We start from the raw sequence: 21,558 nt of genomic DNA on the forward strand, positions 1-21,558 counted from the left end.
CGACACGCGAATCCAGATCTCGCTCGATTGTACACACCGCACGCATACACATCCAATATACAAGCATCGCGCGGTCCGGCTCGGAATTTCCCTAAGCTGTCAAGCTCGGTCAGCTATTCGCGAAGCGGAGATAAATCAGAGAAACCTGAAACTACAGCGCGCCGCGCGTTTCGCAATGCTATACATATAGCCAGAACAAGGCGCGCATATAAACTCTATCCGGCTTTAAAATTTAACTGGTATAATGAGATCTACTTATATATCTCGTGCAGGAATTCGCTTCTGCTAACGCGTAGTGACAGAGGCTGAAATAGTGGTTGTGTAGCTTTGTTTTGTAATGTGTAGAATAATTTAATCGTTGCCTTACAATTGCCAAACGGTCATAGTATACAGTCAATAATAAACTTCGGTCTCCTCCTTCCAAGCCTCGAGATTCATCTTGGGCAGGTTGAAGCACTGAATCGTCGGGTTCTTGTAAGAGGAGATTCTGAAGGGGTCGCTCTGCACCTCGTAGACCGCGTCGCCCAGGTCGCAGATTATCGAGGCCAGGCTGGACTTCTTTATCTCCTCGAATTGCTCTATGCAACGAGAAAAGGCGGGCCATTTTCAAACCGGTCCCTCGACAATACACACGCATACTATATAATATGCAGGAGGCTCTCGTACCTGGGCTGAAGGAGTGCGGAAAATTGGCGTTGTTGTAGAAGTACTTGTCGCCGACTCTCGAGCGGTAGAACTGCTCGCCGATGAGGCACTGAAGCGTCGGGCCCAGCAGGCTTCCTGGTACCCTCGTCTCGAGAGTCGCGCCGACCAGCAGATCGATGTCGTCGACGTGCGCGTAGAGGCTTTGCAATTTTTCAATGTTCTGCGGACAGGCGCGCGCGCGCGCAAATCTCGACGAATCAGCCCGAATAATGCAAGTGTATATAGACAGGAGAAGGAGTTTTTATCTTACGTCCAGCGAGATCTCGTTGATAAGTCCGTGAAAGTCCTCGGAGCGGCCGAGTCGGCAAATGTCTCGGTAGGCATTGTAGCCGGGAATCCCGTGGTCTCGGCCTCTCTGTATGTCGATGGCTTCCAGATCCATTCCGTAGTGGTTGTCCGAGCGAAACAGGTACTCCGTCACCTATACATATACACGTATATATAGAGGAGATAGAAGAAGAAAGCAATATACCGGCGGTGTGTTTATACCTCCTCGTGAAAACTCGCGTCGGACTTTTGCATCGCCTGGTAAACGAGCCCCCGGAGCAGTGCCTCGAAGTTGTTGTTGCTCTCGACGATCTGCGGCCGGAAGTAATAATTGCTGAGCCTCAGAGTGCTCGAGGTGCCGAAGTTGTCGGCGACTAGGCTGTGTGAAAAAAAAAGGGAAGGAATTCAGGGAATTTCATTTGTCGTTGCGTCAGGCGCGCATCAGGCTTACGCATCAGGCTTACTTTATGCTGCCCTCGACGAGAGTGTGGAGGAATCGAAAGGCGCCGGAGGTGAAGCTGTTGATCGTGCTGGGATTGATCCTCGCGTCGTAGTCGTTGGACATGCCGTCGTGGAAGGGAATGACTCCGTGATCCCTGCTGTACCTCCGGCCTGCAATAACGTTTGCACAGATAGAACTTTTATATTTTCCCCCACAGCCGTCTCATATTTACCCAACACGAGGGGCACCCAGTAGCTGTAGGTCACGTGCTGGTACTCGGCGATGACGATCCTCCGGCTCTCCTGGAAGAGCTTCTCGTCGCTCCAGTGGGGATTCAGGGCCGCGAGCTCGTAAGCCACGCGGTTGTGCTCTCGGACCAGGAGCGTCTGCAGCACCACCAGCTGCGGGTTCTGATTCGTGCGGGCGTCACCTTAAGCGAGAAAAACCGTCGATACGAAATCGGATAGTTGAGCAAGTATCGGCTAATGATATTGCGAAAACGGAACCTGTTTCGAAGCATATGTCCCAGTTGGTGCGAGCGTCGCAGTATCCGGACCTCGCGGAGGTGGGCATCATGACGCGGTCGCCTCGGAGCTCGACGCGCAAACGGCCGCCGTGGAACTCGCGGAGGCTGTCGCTGGTCGCCTTGTCCGGCCCGTAGACCGGCGACAGGTCGAGAAAACTCGAGACGCCGTTCAGCTGAAATGGGTTAGATAATGCGGTGAGCGATCGTAAATCGTCTTGTGTTGTGTTGCGTTGTGTTTTTTTTTTTCTTTTACAAGATTTTATCCGAACCGTTGCGTAAAAAGCGTATAGCTCCAGCGGGAGATAAATCGTTATGAGTTATGGGGTGCGGATGGATGGAGGATGAATATTCCGATTTATCAATAATTCATCGGCTGCGCGGTTGTGCATTAGAAATTGATAATTTTCGCACGCGAGAAAAAAATCGTTACTCAACGCAGCGCAGCCGCATTGTTTAAAAGGGAAATCAGGCGCTTTTTTAGCATCCGCGTGTATACTTTATAATAATGCGCTCGCGGACGCATAATTAGACGAAGTTGGAAACAAAGTTGGAAACTCGATTTGCCCGGCCGCCGCGGAATCAGATTAGGCGATTACAGTCGGAGCTTCGTCCTTTGAGGCTAAGCAGCGCGGGGATAACTCGTTCCGCGCAGATTAGCGCCAACTTTGTGTACCTTGGAGGAGAGAAATTTCCTCAATCTCTCGCTCGCGTCTATTGGATCGTATAAACGCGGGACGTTACATGAGCTGCGGTGTGACGAAGGCCGGTAAAAGTGAGAGAAAGAATGGTCGATTCGACGCACACAAGGATGAGTATACCTGGTTGGCAGGGCCCAGAGAACAGTCCTCCCTGGCGACGGTCATGCTGCGCACAAAGTTCATGCAGCTCTGGCCGTAGTTGGCGTAGAAGCTGTCGTTCCGCGGTATGAAAATCGGCTGGCAGGAGTGATGCTGTAACGATCTCGGCAGAGGACCGCTTCCGTTCACGTCGCAGCACTCGATGCCTCCCTCGGCTGAAACGAGTATATCATCGGCGTTGTACGCAGCTATACAGATCTAGAGCATGTAAATCGGCACGCTTACCGGTCTGATCGATCACTTGGCGCGCAAAGTCGTGCGCAAGAATCTGCCCCCATTGCACAAGAGCGAGCGTGAAAACGGAATCGGTTGCGTTGCGCCTCGAGAATAATTGGGCGCTCAGTGCGCGCGGGTTCGGTAACGGGACGCCCGTCACGCTCAGGGCCAGCGCGTGGATACCTGCCCCGGCGAGAGATGATTACAATAGCTAATGCTGATTGGTACGCTTTAGGTTTTAATAAGCCGTGTATGCTCACCGTCGGAGTAGCGAGCCGGCAGGACTCGATCGAAGGCGGTGTTGCTCTGGCCCCAGGAGGGGTTCCGGAAGTTGTTGCAGGAGCCCTCGAGGCTCCGGTACCGGGCCGAGCCGTTGCAGCGTTTCTCCCGGCCCCGACAGACCTTGCCGCCGGTCACGCGGAATCCGTGGTGCCGGAGGAATTCCAGGAAGGTGTTCGGCGTTATGTTGTACCTGCGCGGTATTGCGTTATCTCATTAAGTAAAAAAATTAAGTTGTACGTAATTTGGTAATTACTCGGTGAGGAGCTTCTGCTGGAGGACTTTGGTGCCGAAGAGCACGAGCTGGGACTCCTGGTTGAGCTTGACCAGCTGGTTGGAGACCCGGTTGTTCAAGAAGTGCAGCATCGACGGCGAGTGCGGGGCCGGCTTGAGGCCCTCGCCGGTCTGCTGCAGGTCGCGGGCCCTGTCGTGCATGTCGAGCGCGAGGTCGCGGCCGTGACTCAGATAGTCCCGAACGAACCAGAGGGGTACCGGCTCGCCGTCTGTGGAGTATTTTTGAGACGCTCTCAGAATTTTTCCTCGTTTGATCCGCGCGAGTGATTGCACGATCTGTTTCTTATAACTGCTGGAGGAAAGTAACGAAACCGGAGCGAGATGTGATATATGTATATATGGTACCTCGAGGAGTCACTAGGTCAAAGTGCAGTCGCTGGCAGTCCGGCTCCGTGGAGTTTTCGCTGCAGTTCATGCTCAAGTCAATGAATTTATCGTTCTCTAAGTAGTCGAAATTGTAAAGCTTGTTAACGTCCTCCCAAACGCCTTTAGATCGCTAGAACAACGAGAACGAAGCTTATGTAGTTTGACTTTCAACTATCTATACGTCGCGATATCGAAATTAACCCTTTCAGTCACTAGTGTCGATTGTCGCAGTGCTAGTCTCTAAATCTACGTGGTCGGATAGAGCGATGGGCAGAGGAACAATGAACGAAGAGCAATTGATCAATCATGCGTCTACTGGACGTGGCGACTGAAAGGGTTAATGAGCAGAAGCGTCGTACTTTTTATGCTTGTATTTTATTGAACCATTACAACAACGTAAGTACAAAAGTGTAAGTAAGAAAAAAGTGGTATAGCAAACAAGGAGATAATTCACTTATTGATATGAACCTTAGTCTGCACCCCGGGCATCTGCTCGAGGTGGTAGATCTTTCCCTTGCCGTCGACGAGTTCCGGTCGTCGTTTCACGCGCCCGTGAAAGACCCGCTCGCTCCTCTTGCACAGCGGACACATGTTGCCCATCCTCATGTCGTACTTGGAGCAGCTGTCGCATCGGCCCCTGGAGTAGGGACTGGCGTGGCCGACGTAGTCCTCCAGCGCGTCGATGTTGTGGTTGACGTAGTCGAATCCGGAGTTGGACACGAGGTCCGCCTCGAGTTCGCTCTCGTAGATCGACGACTTGAGGTAGTCGTCGACGCTGTTGTACCTGAAGCCGCCGAGCAGGTCGAGCTTACCGCCGACGTCGCCGGTGACCCCGACGGTGACCTTGTTCACCAGGTCGATGGCCAGGCCCAGGACGCGCCTCTCGAAGTCCGGGTCCTGGTAGGCCAGGTCGCCTCGAGTTTCCAGCGCCAGCTTTCTGATCATGCCGGCCGACTCCTCGATGGCCATGTCCATGATCATCTTCCTCTCGTAGTCCTCGCAGGTGCCCAGCTGGCTGAGGTAGGCCGCCATGCCTCTGCCGGTGCCGATGTTCAGGTGGCTGTGGCTCTCCGTGGCGAGGCTCGAGCTGAGACCTGCACCCAGACCACCGCCTGCCAGACCGGCGCCCACGTGCAGGCCGGAGGACACCCCGGAGCTGGTACTGATGGAGGCCCCGGAACCACCGATACCGGTACCAACGCTGGCAGCCGTAGCCACGTTGGTGTCGACCGCCGCGTCGACGCTCACGCCCCCGGCGTTGACGCTGGCGTCGAGGGACGTCGCGGAGGAGGTCGCCGCGGCTATGTCCACGTCCCTGCGCTTGGCCACCTCCGCCACGACGACCGGTTGGGCGACGACGACGGGCTCCGGTAGCACCGTCTCGACCACGGTCGTCCTGCCCGCGCAGCCGCATCCCGGATGCAGGATACCGTCGAGGAGCCGAGCCTTGCGGCGCACCAGCTGCATAGCCGTCTCGGCGATCCTGTCGGCCAGTATCCTGCTGCGCTCGAGGTAGCGCAGCTTGCTCGACTGGATGAGGTCGATCTTCTTGCCGAAGATGTCGCCGCAGTGGCGGATCGGCCGGTCCTCCGTTACCTGCACCTCGTCGTCCAGGTAGCGCTTGTTGTAGAGCCGGTAGAGGTTCTGCAGACGGAGGAGCGCCCGGTAGTACTGCTCGTCCTTCTCGAACTCGCTCAGCTCGTTCTTCTGCGCGGCGCCGCTGTCGAGGTTCGGGGTTCGCTCGTTCCGGATGCCGTAGGCCTCCTTTCTCAGCTGTCGACGCGACGGTAAAATATATGAGTTTCCTCGCATACGCACCTACTTATACGCAAACAATGAACGCTCTGAAAGTACCTCGTCCACTCCGGCGGCCTTGTCGGCGATCTTTCTCTTGCCCCTGTCCTCGCCGTCCACCTCGGCATCCTTGGCGTCAGCACTGAGGTAGAGGAACTTCCTGTCGCGCGGATTGGGATTCACTTGGAAAACGCTCTCCCTCTCGACTCCTTTCTCCTCGTACGCATCCTTGGCGTTGATGCGCTGCTCCAGACTCCTTATCAGCTCCTCGATCTCCTGCTCGCCGAACTGCTCGGCGTTTTGATTTTCCTCACTATTACCTGCATCTGCCTCGTCTCTCTGGGCGATCGAAGCGTTCAGCAGCAGCAGCAGCAGCAGCAGGAGCAGGAGGGTCCCGAGTGGAAGCTTCGACATTTTGCGACGGAGTGTCAAGATGCAGCAGTGTGCGGAGGGACGTTTCACAACATTTCGGTATTCCGACGCGGAGGAATTTGTTTTTTCGAAATTTTCCTCCCGGTGGCAGGAAACGAAGGAATCGATACAGCTGGCCCACTACGGCAGACTGAAAAATCGCGGCGAGTCGCGAGCTCGAGGCGCGCTTTTGCACCGACGCAGCGTTTTCGGAATACGCACGCTTTTTTTGTTGATGCGTTCTTGTGTAAGGCGTAGAGGAATGCGGGCTTCGACAATGCTGATCCGGCGATTATTGGTCGAGGATTTTCGTTCGGGCGAAATGAAGGGGACACGCATCGATTCCATTTTTCATTGACTTTATTTTTTACATCTCTTAAAAAATTACGTAGATATACAGAAATTGTAACAGACTGATTATTAATAATACACAATGTTATGCTGTGAATTCAAGAAATAATACAATATTTTTTGTTTGCTTTTTTTGCGGTAACGAGTACTCACTTTGCGGGAAAAAAGAAAAAGTAAAAGAAAAATAATAATAATAATAATTGATGCCCAATCAAGTTGGCGTAATACAATAATAATATATAGGTATATCTACATACGTACTCATAGCAATCTTAGACGTCATATTATATACTTAGTTATTAACATATGCTCATATTAATAAATCTTAGTAGGTATATAATACTCAAAGTTTAAACAATTATTAAAATGTACAATAATTACACTTTGATCGTGGTAGAATAATGATGATGGACGTAACGCTGCGCACCGATGCGCAGGCATCTGATGGGCAGGTGCGGCGTTGGGAAACGAAATCAATTCTCCTAAATTTTCGATCGCTTTCTACATATCGTATTTATAAAATTCAATCTATTTAGCAGCCCAGGGCGAGGGTGCTGGCCATCCGGCTCCTTGGACGTCTCGCCAGAGCGACAGGTCGATAGCCGGGATGTCGGCGCACCTGACCAGCGGGTTCCTGCAATAGAATCGAGCGTTTATAACGTTATAGAGCGTTTTAGAATTATCGAATCGAGGCGGTTATAACGATCGCGTATGAGAAGAATCGACTTACGACTGGGAGACCTGCTCGAAGCCTCTCAGCTGCATGAGTTGGATCTGGTCGCCGTTGTCGCAGAATAGCCTCGAGATACTGGCCTTACGAATCTCGGCGAGTTGCTCTGCGGAATGGAGAGAAAGGAGAGATTCGATTGAATCTAATCACGTCGAACAATCGAGCATTCACTCACCGATGGTAAAGGCGATCTCGGGGTCTCCGGTCTCGTACCAGTATCGGTCGCCGACTCTCGTCCTCCAGAACTGCTCGGACAGGATGTTGAGGAAGGTCGGTCCGACGAGGGTGTCCTCGACGTGACGCTCCAGAGAGGCTCCCACTGTCAGGTCGACGTCGTCGGGCCGCTCGTACAGCTGAGCCAGCTTTTGAATATTCTAAGGGGCAGAATGGGATTATTGTAGATGTAGGCGAGACGCGCATTATACACGATCGTTGATTCTTTCAGCGCAGCTATACCTCGGCGGAGATGAGGTCTCCGAAGTCGGTCCACTGGACGGCGCGAGGGTAGCCGGCGAGCACTCGGTACTCGTTGTAGGCGGCGAGGCCGTGGTCACGGTTCCTCTGCACGTCGATGGCGCGCAGATCGTCTCCCAGTCTGTGGTGGTTTCTGAAGAGGTAGTTCGTTATCTGCAACGACGAGATTATCACCGTTAGCGCGAGTGCATTTACCAATTAACGCTTGCATTGTTTTTTATAGGCGAACCTCCTTGTCGAACCACTGGTCGCTCTCCTCCTGTGGCTGGAAGGCCATTCCTCTGGTGAGCTTGTCCAGGTTGCCGTCCTCCTCGATGACGCCCGGCCTGTTGAAGTGGTCCGAGAGACGAAGGGCGTTGTACGAGTAGGCGAAACGCGGCTCGTCGACCAAGCTGTACAGACGAACGCGATCGTAAGTTTAAAACTCAAAAGTTGTCGCCTACATTTTACGTTACTCTATTAGACTCTTCCTTTACATCGACTATGTATAATATGTATAATACTCACAGCAGTCTACCGGCGATGAGGGAGTGGAAGTAACGGAAGGCGGCGTTCGAGTGCTCGTTTATGGTGCTGGGGTCGATGCTGGGGTCGTAGTCGTTCACCCAGCCCTGGGTCTGGAAGAGGATCTTGCGGGCCAGCGAGTTCTGCATACCGATGAAGATCGGCAGCCACTCGTAGTACGAGATCTGCTGGTGGATGGCGGTGTTGATCCTCCTGGCCTCCTGGAATATCGTCTCGTCGCTCCAGTGTGGGTTGAGAAGAGCCAATTGGCCAGCGATACGGTTGTGCTCCCTGTGCAGGATCAAGTGGAGGATCGTCAGCTGCGGGTTCTGGTTCACTCGGACGTCACCTGCGTGGAAGCGAACGATCGTTATTCACACGCTTTATTATTCAGGGCATAAGTTTACGATTTTTCCATAAAGAGCCGTAATAGAGCGCGTAACAACTGCTGCTGCTGCTTTTACGAGGCGGGTATACGACGCGCTATTGAAATAAAAAGGGGCTCGCTACGTCCGGTTAGTTTTTAGGTGTAATTTACAATTGTCGTTATAAAATAGGTATGGTATATAAAATATGATTCTTAGTACAGGCATTCCAATGACAGCAGGTAGCGACGACTCTCATGCGGGTGAATGAAGCGCTTTTTTTCTCACCGCGCGAGCTAATGCTCGCAAATGATCGTGATATAACTCGCGCGTTTAATACAATCAAAGTATACAGCTCGCTTTCAAATAGCTACATTTGCATTATATACGATCCGGTCGAAATCTCGTTATGCTAATCGCGTAGCTTTGATTAAAACTCCGCGCATGACGCAACCTCGAGGAAAATTGCGTGCATGTCCGAGTTTTCCTTCGGTCCTTATGAAAAAGATACTCACCGGAGGTGTAGCAGACATCGGCATCGCCGTAGATGTCGCAGGTGCCGCTCTTGTTGGTGGCTTGAGGGAGCCATTCCCGGTTGCCGCGGACGTCGGTGAGCAAACGGCCGCCTACACCGGCGCGCAAGCTCGCGGCCACGGCGTCGCTGGAACCGTAGATTATCGACAGGTCCAAGAAGTGCGAGACCACCGTCAGCTGCGATTAAATCGTTATTCGTTTGATTACACCGGGATACTTCGTATCTGCTGTAGAGCTCGTTACTATGGTAATCACGACGCGACTTGAATGCACAACCAGCTGAGTAAAAGTGCGCTAGTTTGGCCGTTTTGCATTTGCGCTCGAAAAAAAAAACTACTCGATATGTGTACAACGAACCTGTTCGGCCGGAGTGTAGCCGGATGAGCAGCCCCTGTCGAGGTCCGTGGTACTGCGAACAAAGTTTCGGCACTGCTGCATCTCGTAAGAATAAACGGGATCGTTAGGCGGAATGAGGATGGGGAAGCAGAGGGGACTGCCCAGGGCCGACTGGATCAGCTGGCCGTTGTCGGTGCAGCACTGCGTCGCGTGAGCCTCTGTAAAATTCGATGCACAATTAGAGCGCGCGTTGCATAATGTGGGAGAAAAATCTGGTTCGTTGATTGCCGCCGCTGCTGAATTGTTCGCCGTTTCCAATAATTTTCCCGTGAACCTCGCGTTATTTATAATTATTACTATACTCCGTATAATCATTTCATCAGCTTAGCATCTGGCCCGCGCACCGAAAAAAAAAAACAGCGGCAGCTAACAATAAGAACGCAGATTATCCCCAGAGTAGAATAGCTGCGCAACAATAGGGACGAAATTGCTCACTCGACTGGGTGGTTCCATCGATCATAGCCATGTCGTGCGTCATGATCTGGCCCCATTGCATGGCTACCAGAGTCCACTTTCTATCCTGGATGTCGACGTCGGGGAAGAGCGTGAAGCTGACCGCTCGGGCGTTCGGCAGTGGGTTGCCGCTCTTGGCTACCGGTGGCGCGTGCACGTCTGCAATCACACGTGATTTATTCGTTTATTATACAATACAATATAATAGCAGAGCAGTGAAAGGCCATGGCTCGTTCGCATCTCTGCATGTTGTTTATAAAAAGAGGCTCGCGAGCTTTTTGCACAATGAACTTTCAATTAACTCGGGGCATATTGTTATGTCACGTAGACTCTCTCACGGCGCTACGATATGTATCGATGCACTCGAATCGCTGCGATCGAATTTTGCAAACAACAAAGCGCCCGGGGTATTCCCGAGTGTCGCGTAAGCGCATTACCTCTGGGATATAATTTTTACCGGCTCCCACAGCGCGCGACAGTCGCGAGAGCGATTATACGCCCCCGCGCTATGGGAAGCTCGCGAACCGTCTCAATTTTACAATTAATCTCCTTTCGCAAGCCGTTTCATTGCTATATGCAAGTAGAGATTAGTGTAAAACATCGGGTACTTACTGTCAGCGTAATTGGCGGGCAGGAGTCTGGCGTACTTGGTGTTGGCCATACCCCACGAGGGTATCTGCAGGTTGTTGCAGGAACCGTCGTAGGTACGGTAGCGAGATCGACGGCAAGCTGGTCCCATGTACTGGCCGCAGCTGTAGACTGGCGCAGCCGGTGCCATCGAGTAAGCCGGTTGCCTGCGATAACGACGCATAATAAATTAGAGCCGATCGATTAGCTAGCAAGCTGTGCGGTAGAGAAGAAAAACGCCTCGAGGAAATGGAAATTCGTACACGACGGAATTCGTAAGACGACGCGACGGCTGGAGAACTTCCGCGCGTGAGCGTGCAACTTTTTTCCCTTTCGAAGACAAGTATATCTGTGTATCTCTCGGTTATTAAGACGCGCCGGCGGAAAATCAACAGCCGTGCAGGCCTTCCTAGACAGCGAACGCGTCTATCGCGATCTCTGATTTCGATGAGTCATACCGATAGTATAATGTATAATACCGAACGATGTCGGGGTATAGTTTCGCTTATAATGGAACAAACTCATCGTTTTGAAATTTTCGGCTGATGGAAAACTGCGTTTAATAGAGCGCCTAATGAAGTCGATGAAGCTGTCTTTTTCAGCGAGTTTTCTCGCGATCGGCCGAGTGTAAAGATAAGTTAAGATAATTAATTCGTCCCCCCCCCTCCTCTCACACTCGCGAAATATCGAATTCCACCGCGCGAATCGGAGCCGACATCGTTTTGATTCGCGGCTCTTCTCTCAAAGTGGCTTATCCTCTTCTCCGGAGGTTAGAATTCCGTAAAAAGTGTAATTTGCCCCGTAGCGGCTCCTTTCGAGTGCGAAGCTGCGCGTATATATTTGCATAAACGCGATATAGGGAAATGTGTGTAACGCGTAAAGCTACAAATCACGATGTTGAGACGTTCGCTCACCTCGCTCGGATATCATTATTCAAACGATCGAGATCAAAGTTTCAATATACTCGCGGCTTATACCGATGCACACAAATCGAAATCGGTAAGTATGCTGTACATAAGAGAGAAAGAAAACCTCTCTCTCTCTCTCTCTCGCTCTGAAATGTAATTTCAATGGATATATCTTGCAGCGCGTTATATAACTCGCGGATTCCGAGCGTGCGAAACTACACCCAAGTTCAACGCTCGTTTTATCAAAGAAAAAAAATACGCGTCTTATCTCCCCTCGCGCGCGCGCGCGCGCGTGTTGTTTCGCAATGCGCTTTCTATTTGGAGTGTGTGTCTCAGCGAGCGACATGCAGTGTTCGGTAATGATAAATCAAAAAACGTGACTCACGCGGCTGGTTGAGGGAACTGTACGTAGGACTGCTGACTCTGCGGGTAGAGGTAGGACAGGAAGGGGTTGGCCGCGGAGTAGCTGCCATAGTCGTAGCTCGTCTCCGCTGCTGCCAGGTCATCTGTAAACAAAGGAAAAATTTTTTTGCTTAGATTAATTTATCGCGCGGTATTACAATATGGACGTGGAAGAATTTCGTACAGTATCGCCTGATGCGTGACAGCCGCGCAAAAACTTTCTTGCGGGCTCCGTATAGTCGATACATACATTTTTTTTTCGATTACAACGATCGACGCTTTAATATAATTATGACGCAGCGATCACCGCCGAGTTCGTAAATATTAATTTACGACGGGCGAGTTTAGCAATTCGTATTATACCTACAGCACGTAGCCGCGCTATAGAGAGCCGTGAGGATGTGGATTTATTTATAATATACGCTTGGCCGAGAGAGTATAAGGAAATATAATGGCCCGTCCGCACCCCTGCGCACGTTTCTAATTGTGAATTTAATTAGTTGGACTGCGGACTGCGTCTTATGATTTACGATTCGCGCTTAAATTGAACTTTATGTCATTATCTCAAATTACACGGCGCGTGCGCGATAGGATCGATTTTCAGCGAGCGGATCAGGAAACGCGTATACGTATATTGAAGAGCTGCTCTCTTCAAGGAACAGACAAACTGACCGTGACTTCTCTCAATTATCACCTTATGCATTTTTCGCAATAATTTGCTCCGATACTCGTTGCACAATTGTTTGGGCGACGTAAGCCTGTGCTCTGTGTTACACGCAAGATACAATCTCTCTTTCTCTCCGGCGCAGCAATCAAATCTGACCCTTCGCCCCGAGGGACAAGTGTAGAAACGGCACCAGACGTACACTCTCTCGCGCTTATTACGTACCGATCGTCCCCGGCGATAGGGAGACTTATTGGCACACACGCCGTAAATTTCACCAACTCCGCGCATTTTGTCAACCGCGCGCACTTGCTTTTTTTATTGTTAACGGCTGGGAAGATCTCTCTCTCTCTCTCTCTTTCTCTATGCGCCCAGCGAAATCTTTGACAAGTACAGTCGCCGATTGCGCTGTACACCGTTAACGGCATAACGCGCGGGGGTTTCGCAAAATTTCCCGGCGACGCGAGAAAAAGCGCATAGAAAACGCGCATTACGCATAACGCAATACGCCCGTGGAGGCTCCGCATGAATATCGCTCCGGTTTTTACCTCGAATCCGTCATACATAGAGAGCCGATCGAAGAGCGAGCGAGGAGGAGGAAAAAATCGGTATTGTGCGCGCGTGACATAACGCACGATCGGTCGTATACATATAAGACGGCTCGCAAAAAGCGCCTAATCAGATTCTCTCTCTCTCTCTCTCTCTCTCTCTCTCTCTCTCTCTCTTTCTTTCTCGTGCAGAACATCGCATCCGGTTCTACACGCCTCGTATAAATTACATTCACCGTAGCGCGCGCGTGGCTCGCGGTGGGGAGAGCTCAGTGGAGTCCTTTCACCGCCTCTCCGCACCCGCGCACACGGAATAACGATAAATGCTGTGGGTACGCGAGTGTGCGCTCGCGACTGATTTTATCGCCGGGAGAGTAGCCGGTGTGGTTATTTGTAGAGACTCATCGATGGGGATTGTTCTTTCTTTTTGGCGCAAAGTATGTTGGGACGCGAAAATGACCCAGATTCGGGGAGAGATTATAGGCGTATAGGCATATATAGATCGTTAACTATCGGACGCGGATTATAAACTATACGCGAGGGACACTAACGGCCTATTACGTTTGCGTCTGTAGCTAGTGCTCTCAGCGTGTAAAATCGTTTTAAGCGTTCAGGCCATTTCACCGGATAAGTGGCCCGGTTAAAAAAAAAAAAAAAAAAATAACGATATCTCGCCGGTTTTATTTATCACGTCGATGTGTATAATGTGCAATAATAACTCGCACCGGCTATTTTACACATCTGCGGTTTTCCGCTCTGTGTGCGCAACTCTATCCAGCCGTGATTAGCTCGAGGAACTATCAAAGCGTATATTTATGTATAATACACCGCGACTACAATGTGTCCGCGCGTTAATGCGGCGATTTTTTTCAGCAACGAAATTCCGGCGCATTGATCACGTAGAAAATTTTCAGCTCGATGATTTATGCGCTTTTGCGTAACCTCATATACCCTCGAGTCGAGGGCGAGGAAAAAATCGCACCGGCTATTTGCACCTAATTGTTATTTTCAACGAAAGTTCATCGTGTGCGTTAGACGCGCGGTAACGGTCTTTTAGCACATTGCTCTAATATATATATCGCTTTTCCTTCGTATTATATGGGCGTGACTCATTCGCGCGCTGTCTGTCTCTTTTTCGCGCATTTACGTAAGAGATATATGGTGTATGGAGGGATCGGCCGAAAACAAGACAAATCCATTTTATACAGGAGCTACTGAGGGAGATGAGCTCGAGCTTTCACACGCTGCTTATACGGCGCGTCTATTGTCCTGTAGCGTTGACTGTTTTCGAAAAACAACGCTGTATACTTCTATTTATTAGTTTGGCACACAGGTATTATCCAATGAAAGCAGGCGCAACGAACCGCGCTCTATGCACCTATATACACTGCGAAATTATGAAACTAGCGCGCAATAATGAACTAATACTTGATTTTCGAGCTCTGCGGCGCGAGTTTTGAAAAATAGAAATACTCGACGCGAAAACCGCGCGCCTGAATAAATTACGCCTATATATGTATCGAACTGCACCGATGGAAAACAAAATTTTACGTAACTCGAAAAAAGGAAATGCAGCGTGTCGCTCTGTATAAGTATATACATATATACGATTGCGCAACGATTCTATTTACCTTGAAAGCGCCAAAGTCACGATACACCGCTCTCGGCTGTGCGTATATCGCTTGCATCAGGCTTTAAATAACAAAAAGCGCGAAATTTCCGAGATTGCGCAAGGATGTATTATAAGGTAGTGCAAAGAGTGTGTATAACAAGCGGCGGAAATATGAATGGCCGAGAATTTTTGTCACTGCGTCGCGGGCTTTTCGCAAGCGAGTCTTATTTTACGAGATGTGAGAGACTTTTGCGCAAACCGATTGTCTCGCTCTCCGTTCTATATACACGCACACACACACGAGTGGATTTTAAGAATTTTCAGCTCGGGAAAAGAAAAAAATTGCAGAATTTTTCGTTACAGAAGCTTATATAGACAATATTCATTTCAGCAGCAGAAAAAAATCGCCCGTTAATACGGGGTCGTATTCAAATTGCGCGCGCTCGCGCGAGTGCTCTCGTTTTGTAATAATAATAGCTAGACACGATTCCGTACGCAGACACATCGACAGACGTACATGTAAGCTTTTCACAACGCTGTATAGATAGACTTTCGTAATTTCAAGGCTGCGCCCCGAGATCTACATCTATATCTACTTCTCTTCTCATCAACCGAGCGGATGAATGGAACGGCGAAAGGACATAGGCGTATACTGTATAGAGGTGGAGCGGGTGAAATCTATGGCGTTGATGAAAATTACGAGGAAAAAAAAAAACGAAGGCGCAACGGTCGCAAATTAGCCGGGAATTTTATAGGATGGGATCGCGACGCGCCGACGGCGGAAGGAAAACGAATTAACGAGCGCTCGATTAAGACGCGTGTGCAGCACTGCCAGAGCTATATAGAGCTGACGTATAAGAGCACTTTCGCGCGCGGGCATAATCGAAAAATCGCCGCAAGTATAAGTATACGAGGTATAGCGGGCGACGCTCTCTTGTACGCTGTTCTTTTTTTGCGCTCAGGCACGCGTTTTTTCGTTCCGCCTTCCGACTATGAAAGCCACCGCGTCGCGCAGACCGTATAGACCCTCGTAAAACATAATTGCACGTAAGTAGCGTAAAGCGCGAGCGACTACCTACTCGTGCGTATAAGCCGTTCGGTTTTTCTCCTCCTCGACTATATATCTGTATTATAATACCGGAGCCGACGACAAAAGAATGCGGCGTATGCGCAGAGTTTCGTAGCTTTTGTGTGTATATGTGCGCGGATGGAAAGCTCGGTATCGCATGCGTATAGCCGTACGTACGTGCGTTATACTTATCGAGCGAATAAGGAAAAGTTAAGAGCTAATCTACTGCGCGAGTGTGTGTGCGTATTTCATCGATAATTATTAACTAATCTCGTCGCGCGGCGCGTATTAGCCGATAAATTAAACGTAACCGCGACCGACTGCACTTTTAGCCTATATATTGAAATTCGTGATATAGGAAAAGTCTACTGTGGAGTAGAAGAAAGACAAATGGCACGCATTTCGTGCGCATATACGTCTATCTCCGTGGAGAAAGCTCTGATCGATACCTTGAACTTTCGGGGGGATTAATTCAATCATTCGATCACATACCGTCGGAGAATTGCTAATCCAAAGTCATACGCTTCCCCCGCAATTACGCCTCGATATAAATAGCTCGCGTATACCTGCGGCCGGCCGTCGATTCGTTCCTAATGGAAAAATTGCTGGGAAAAGCTTGATACATATATGGCAATGACTGGTAAATATCGCTAACTTTCGATTGTTCGCGAGTTATATTATTTTCAGATTGATTTTCAATTTAACCATCCTTACGAAAGCTACAGCCCGCGATAAGCATTCAAATATACCTATAATACACCAAAAGAAATACTCCAGTAAATGAGATCAGCAAAGTTAGCAAACTCCGTATACGTATATAAACTTGTAAACTTGCCGAGAACGTTTCGCTCTCCCGGCGTGTGGCTATTGTTTTATAATTGCTCGCAAATCGCTCTCCGATGTGCCTCGAGATTAGAATTCGCCGCACAGGCGGTGTATTAACTCTCCGTATACACACACACACACGCTAGCTACTCTTTACACCTGCAACTATATACAGAGCCAATCGACGAGTCCGCCTTTCTCTCCCCCTCCTGGTATATACATCTATCCGTATCGGCGATATTTCGCGACTTTCTTTACGACTCGGCAGTTTGCTAATACATAATGCCGATGCGGCACGTTTTGCATACATGTATACCCAAGCGCTGTTTTACGAGCTTAAACATATTCAATCGCCGAGAAAAAATAGCGAGACCGGCTATAATCCTTTATCGCTCTATAAACAATTGATCATGTGACACTGCACTGTACAAGCTTTTCCATTTTTTACCGAGAATAACGTTGCAGGGAAACACACAAGCGGTGGGTAGTTTTTTTTTGCAGTGTTCTCTAAAGGTTACCATTACAAAACGACTTTGATGAGTTAGGCGCGCAATTAGTTCCGGCAATTACTTACGCCCAAGAGCTATGCACACAAGCAGACTCGCTTATAGCCTACCGTTGCTATTTTCGAGGAATTACCTTTTTCATCGGCGTCGATTTTCTCGCTCTTGAGCGCGAGCTTCAGCTTCGGCTCCTTGGCCTCGGCCACGGCGAGCGTCGCTGCGCAGAGCAGCAGGGCTCCGGCGATCAAGCTTACTCGCGTCATTCTGAAAATCGAGAGAAGGCACGTTTTAATTATTCGGCTGAGGTGGATTTCATTTCATTTGACTAATTATTGTGGCATATAGAGACGTGATATGGAGCGGGGTAAAGAGGTACGTAAACGAATGTTCGAGCGAATGTCACTATGACAATGACACGCTTTTTACGCCCTCCTATATATATATATATATAATATAACCGACAGTTATGGTAGACGGTGAAATTTCAAAATTCCCACAACAAAGTCCAGCACAGGCAGACTTCCGTTAAACCGCGAGCGATCTGTCACTTGTCTATATGTGGGTCATCGGGATAGGTGCAGCGAGAGCGCATAGGCCTCTATTTATAAAGCCAAAGACAGGCAGAACAGAGATGGCGCAAAAGCGCAGGAAATCACATAATCGCGTAATATAGATCGGGGAAATTTCTAATTTTCACATTTAATTTATGCGCGAGCGCTTATTTTCGATCCAGGTAGCAGCGCTATTTCGAAACCATGACGGCTCGCTTATCAAACGGCGAATTTTTCAAACGACCCGCGAGTCCAGACATTCATCTCGCGCGCGCGCGCGCGTTTGTGTTCAAGGACGCGATCGGCGAGAGGAAAAAGGTAGAGAAACATTGTCGACAGTCGTCGCTGCGTGTCGGCAATTAGCATCTGGAATTTCAATGAATGCTTAAGCTTCTGCGAATGTATATAGAGCTGTCCAATCGGGCGCGTTTATGCATTGGTAATGAGGGCAGGAAAGAAAAAGTGCTGCGTGTGTGGAGGCTGCAAGTGGAGAACAATTATAGCGGATATACGTTGACTGATGTGCATTTGACCGTAACGATCGACGGTCGAATCCTTTACTCTGTTTACGGAAACTACTCTTATGATGAAGCGACTTCGTTTAAAAGCGGACGATCTCTCCCTCTCTCGGTATTTTAATCCGTTCGCATAACCGACAGGTCCCGAGGTGAGCCTCGAATCAATTACTCGCGCCGAATCTCGCGAGCTTAATTAATGGAAAACCCCGGCGCGATGCAGATTCAAACCGCGACGAGGCTTGCGAAACGGCCCAAACGAGAGTTTACGTGCCGCACGAGGGAGTATAAGATACATTGTCGACATGTATAATCGCGGCGTCAAAGCACAGTCTTCACGGCTCATTGCCGATTAAACGATCGGCATAGGCGATATTTATCCTCTCAATTCCCTCGCGAGCGTAAAACTCCTTACGTACAAACATACCCGCGCTTTCGATTTCAACGCGCGAGAGAATTACTCGCGTGTGCGCGGCGGCGTGTGGCTATACCCGTGTAGGAGCAATTACAGCTCCGCGGATGAAATTGCAGATTCGTGCGAGTCTCGCGAGCTACTGGTACTACACACACACACGCACGCACGCACACACCTATATTACACACGTTCGTCGATGAAGTCACATCGCGCGTGATATCCGCGCCATTTGCGAAACGTTACTACTTCCTCGCGCACTTCCGTCGAGATCAATTAGGGGCTTTCTACCGTCTATATACGTATATGTATATGTATACTCGCCTCGGTCGTCGACAGCTCCTTTGTGTGTAATGATGTACCGATCTCGACGTGTCCCCCTTTGGCGCGACACCACTCGATTCTGTCTCTCTCCGGTCAGTCGCGCGGCTTTTCTTTTATATCCAGGCGAACGAACCGCTGCAGCTTTGACAGCTGGAGACGGACTCATCGAGCGCATCTTTATCTCGCGGAATTCGCTGCAGCGTGCTCGGACGAAAGTTGGTAAATCGTTGTTTTAACAAGAGCGAGTGAGAAAGAACAATATTATCGTTGTGACGACTTCAAACAGCGAGGGACTTTGGTGCGAGCCGCGAGGACGATGTATTGTAATCGGTTATGTGTGTGTGTGCGTGCGGCGGGCCATCGTATGTTATACAAAAGATTCGAGGGAAGCGTTGACGTAATATGTGGCAGCGAGCGTTGCGTACGATGCAGAATCGATGGAAAGCCTACTGTAATTACAGGTTGGCAGCTCGCGTCGGTTCTGTGTTTGAACAAATATACGCGAGTTACGGCGAGGGAGTATAGTTTTCGGCATTTGAATAATAAGCCGCTTTCTACACGGGAACCGATTTTTGGAGATCGGTTTTGTTCGGGAAAAGACGGCGGCTAGCTGTCGTAAAGCGAAAAAAAAAAACGAGGAAGGAGTTAACGCTACGAGGACTTCCTGTGCGCTACTGCAGCGGCTAGAGATCGGTATTATGAATATGCATGAGGCGATTGTCAGCGCTGATGCCGATCGGCGCTCGCATATGCTTAACGATGTTGTTAACCCTTGACTGGGCGCGGCGCGGAGTTATTATAGTAAGTAGTACGAGTAATTGAAATAAATCTCCGTCGAAGTGCGTTAAACGTTTCGCTCTCCATTAGTTCAACCGATTTTTTACCGATCGCTTAACTAATCGCTACCGCGACACCGCATGAATCAACCTTTTTCTCCTGCAAAGGAGCTACACTCGCTCCTGCATAATGTAGATAAATCAAGCTACGACATAAAGTTCTCGAGCTTTCCCTCCCGAAAAAAAAAAAAACGCACACAAAAGCGACACACAGTGCAGGTCGCCTTGCTGATCCCACGAGGGGAGGAGGTCGCGACGATAAAGAAAAGCCCACAGGCTAAACAATCGTCTCTTCTCTTGTGCAATATTCGGCTGCTGCTGCAGCGCTTAAACACACACACACACACACACACACACACTCACACACACACACACAGAGGAGCGAAGGTCGCGTCGTGTTCGGGCTGCGCGGGTGTATTATACGTTAATACGTAATGGAAAAAAGGGGCGAGGCGCACGTTTTTCCCGCGAGAAATAGAGAGAAGAGGGAGAAAGGCCGCGCGTCTCGCTGAATTCTCGCAAGGACGCTCGATAAGCCTTGATCTATGCGCAATTATAGGAACACGCGAGAGAGGTTGCACGGTGTATCGGCGTTTTTTTCTTCGCGCCCTGGAGCTTGTCTTTCGAGCTCTCGATTTTTATTATACGGCTGTTTTGAAAACTACCGTGTGTGATTGGCAGGATCTGTCTTAACGATCTCGTAGTCGGGGCCTCCTTTCCCATGAGCTCGCTCGAGTAGAACTATTGTGCTAATTTGATGTGGTCGCGGTGTATGTGCAGGTGAAATATGAATGAAAATTGATAACTTTTCCAAGTATCCGCACCTGTGTATCATTTTTGTATTGGATGTGACGGGATACGGAGCTAGTTGTAGGATTGTATTTTTTTTTCTCTTTGCGTAATGCAGAGGTGTGAATCGAGCCGATCGACATCTGTATATATTGAGCAAAGTGTGTTATCGAAAAAAAAAAAAAACGATTTATTATGCAAAATCGCGAGATTTATGCCTCCAGTTTTATTCGTATTAAAATATATGTATAATTCGTTTCTCAATGTGTCATTAAACTGTCGCAGTTTAAATTGTTTACACGAATCTCGCTGTAGTTATCATCGCGGGGGTATAACCTCGATATCAGATGCAATTTATCAATATTCAGGAGCTCGCGCGCACGTTTCGCAAGCTGAAATGAAATTATACAGCTAATAAGCTCGCGCGAAAGATAGGAAATATTAATGCAAATATACCGCACGCGCCGTACGTGTTTTATTTTTCGAATTTCGATAATAATAATCCGGATTTTCGCGCGGATAACGTACGCGAGCCTTTTATCCTGAATTAACACATTATATTAATGACTATGATTGCCGTCTTGCGTGCGTTTACAATTATCCCCGGGTTTCCCTGTGTTCCGAGCTAAAGATCGGTGTACGATACGTTAACCGCGCTATTGATTTAATAACGCCGACTATTAATTTCCAGCCGCTGCATACTTATTTATACTCGTGTGGGATCCTTTTTCGCCATTATTGTATGCAGCGCAGCGAGTCAATGTTTAACTCAATTACTCAATACGCCGAATGAAAATTCTTCGCGATCATGTCCTATGTTTCAAAACACGTGTTAATTCACGCGAAGCTATTCGATGGATATCGATAAAATTTCGTTCGCAGCGTGTAAAACGGCGGCAATAAAATATTGTGAAAGATTTTGTAACTTTGACCAATGATATGCCTCGTGTATCCGATATTAAATTTAAGTCGTTGAGACGCGACTTCTTAAAAAAATCTATTAAAGTTT

The 21,558-nt window shown here is 49.2% G+C and overlaps 2 protein-coding genes across 2 annotated transcripts; both read right to left on the reverse strand.

Annotated features, from left to right (window-relative positions):
- Positions 1-326: 326 nt before the first annotated feature.
- Positions 327-6,323, reverse strand: LOC100119851. Its single transcript, XM_001603509.5, has 14 exons — positions 5,807-6,323; positions 4,421-5,725; positions 3,932-4,082; positions 3,549-3,795; positions 3,274-3,485; positions 3,023-3,196; positions 2,759-2,952; positions 1,921-2,113; positions 1,647-1,844; positions 1,437-1,584; positions 1,195-1,351; positions 956-1,126; positions 667-865; positions 327-578 (listed from the first exon to the last, which is right to left on the reverse strand). The coding sequence occupies exons 1-14, from the start codon at positions 6,158-6,160 to the stop codon at positions 394-396; spliced, it is 3,888 nt and encodes a 1,295-aa protein (XP_001603559.2). The 5' UTR covers positions 6,161-6,323; the 3' UTR covers positions 327-393.
- A 176-nt stretch (positions 6,324-6,499) lies between these two features.
- Positions 6,500-19,074, reverse strand: LOC100119885 (peroxidase). The gene is made up of 13 exons (XM_008205267.3): positions 18,925-19,074; positions 17,259-17,386; positions 11,885-12,005; positions 10,577-10,758; positions 9,947-10,123; positions 9,473-9,669; positions 9,097-9,292; positions 8,220-8,565; positions 7,942-8,104; positions 7,695-7,865; positions 7,414-7,612; positions 7,239-7,344; positions 6,500-7,142 (listed from the first exon to the last, which is right to left on the reverse strand). The coding sequence occupies exons 2-13, from the start codon at positions 17,383-17,385 to the stop codon at positions 7,037-7,039; spliced, it is 2,091 nt and encodes a 696-aa protein (XP_008203489.1). The 5' UTR covers position 17,386; positions 18,925-19,074; the 3' UTR covers positions 6,500-7,036.
- Between the last annotated feature and the right edge of the window lie 2,484 nt (positions 19,075-21,558).

The sequence above is a fragment of the Nasonia vitripennis genome, chromosome 3, assembly GCF_009193385.2.
Source record: "Nasonia vitripennis strain AsymCx chromosome 3, Nvit_psr_1.1, whole genome shotgun sequence".
Classification (NCBI taxonomy): Eukaryota; Metazoa; Arthropoda; class Insecta; order Hymenoptera; family Pteromalidae; genus Nasonia; species Nasonia vitripennis.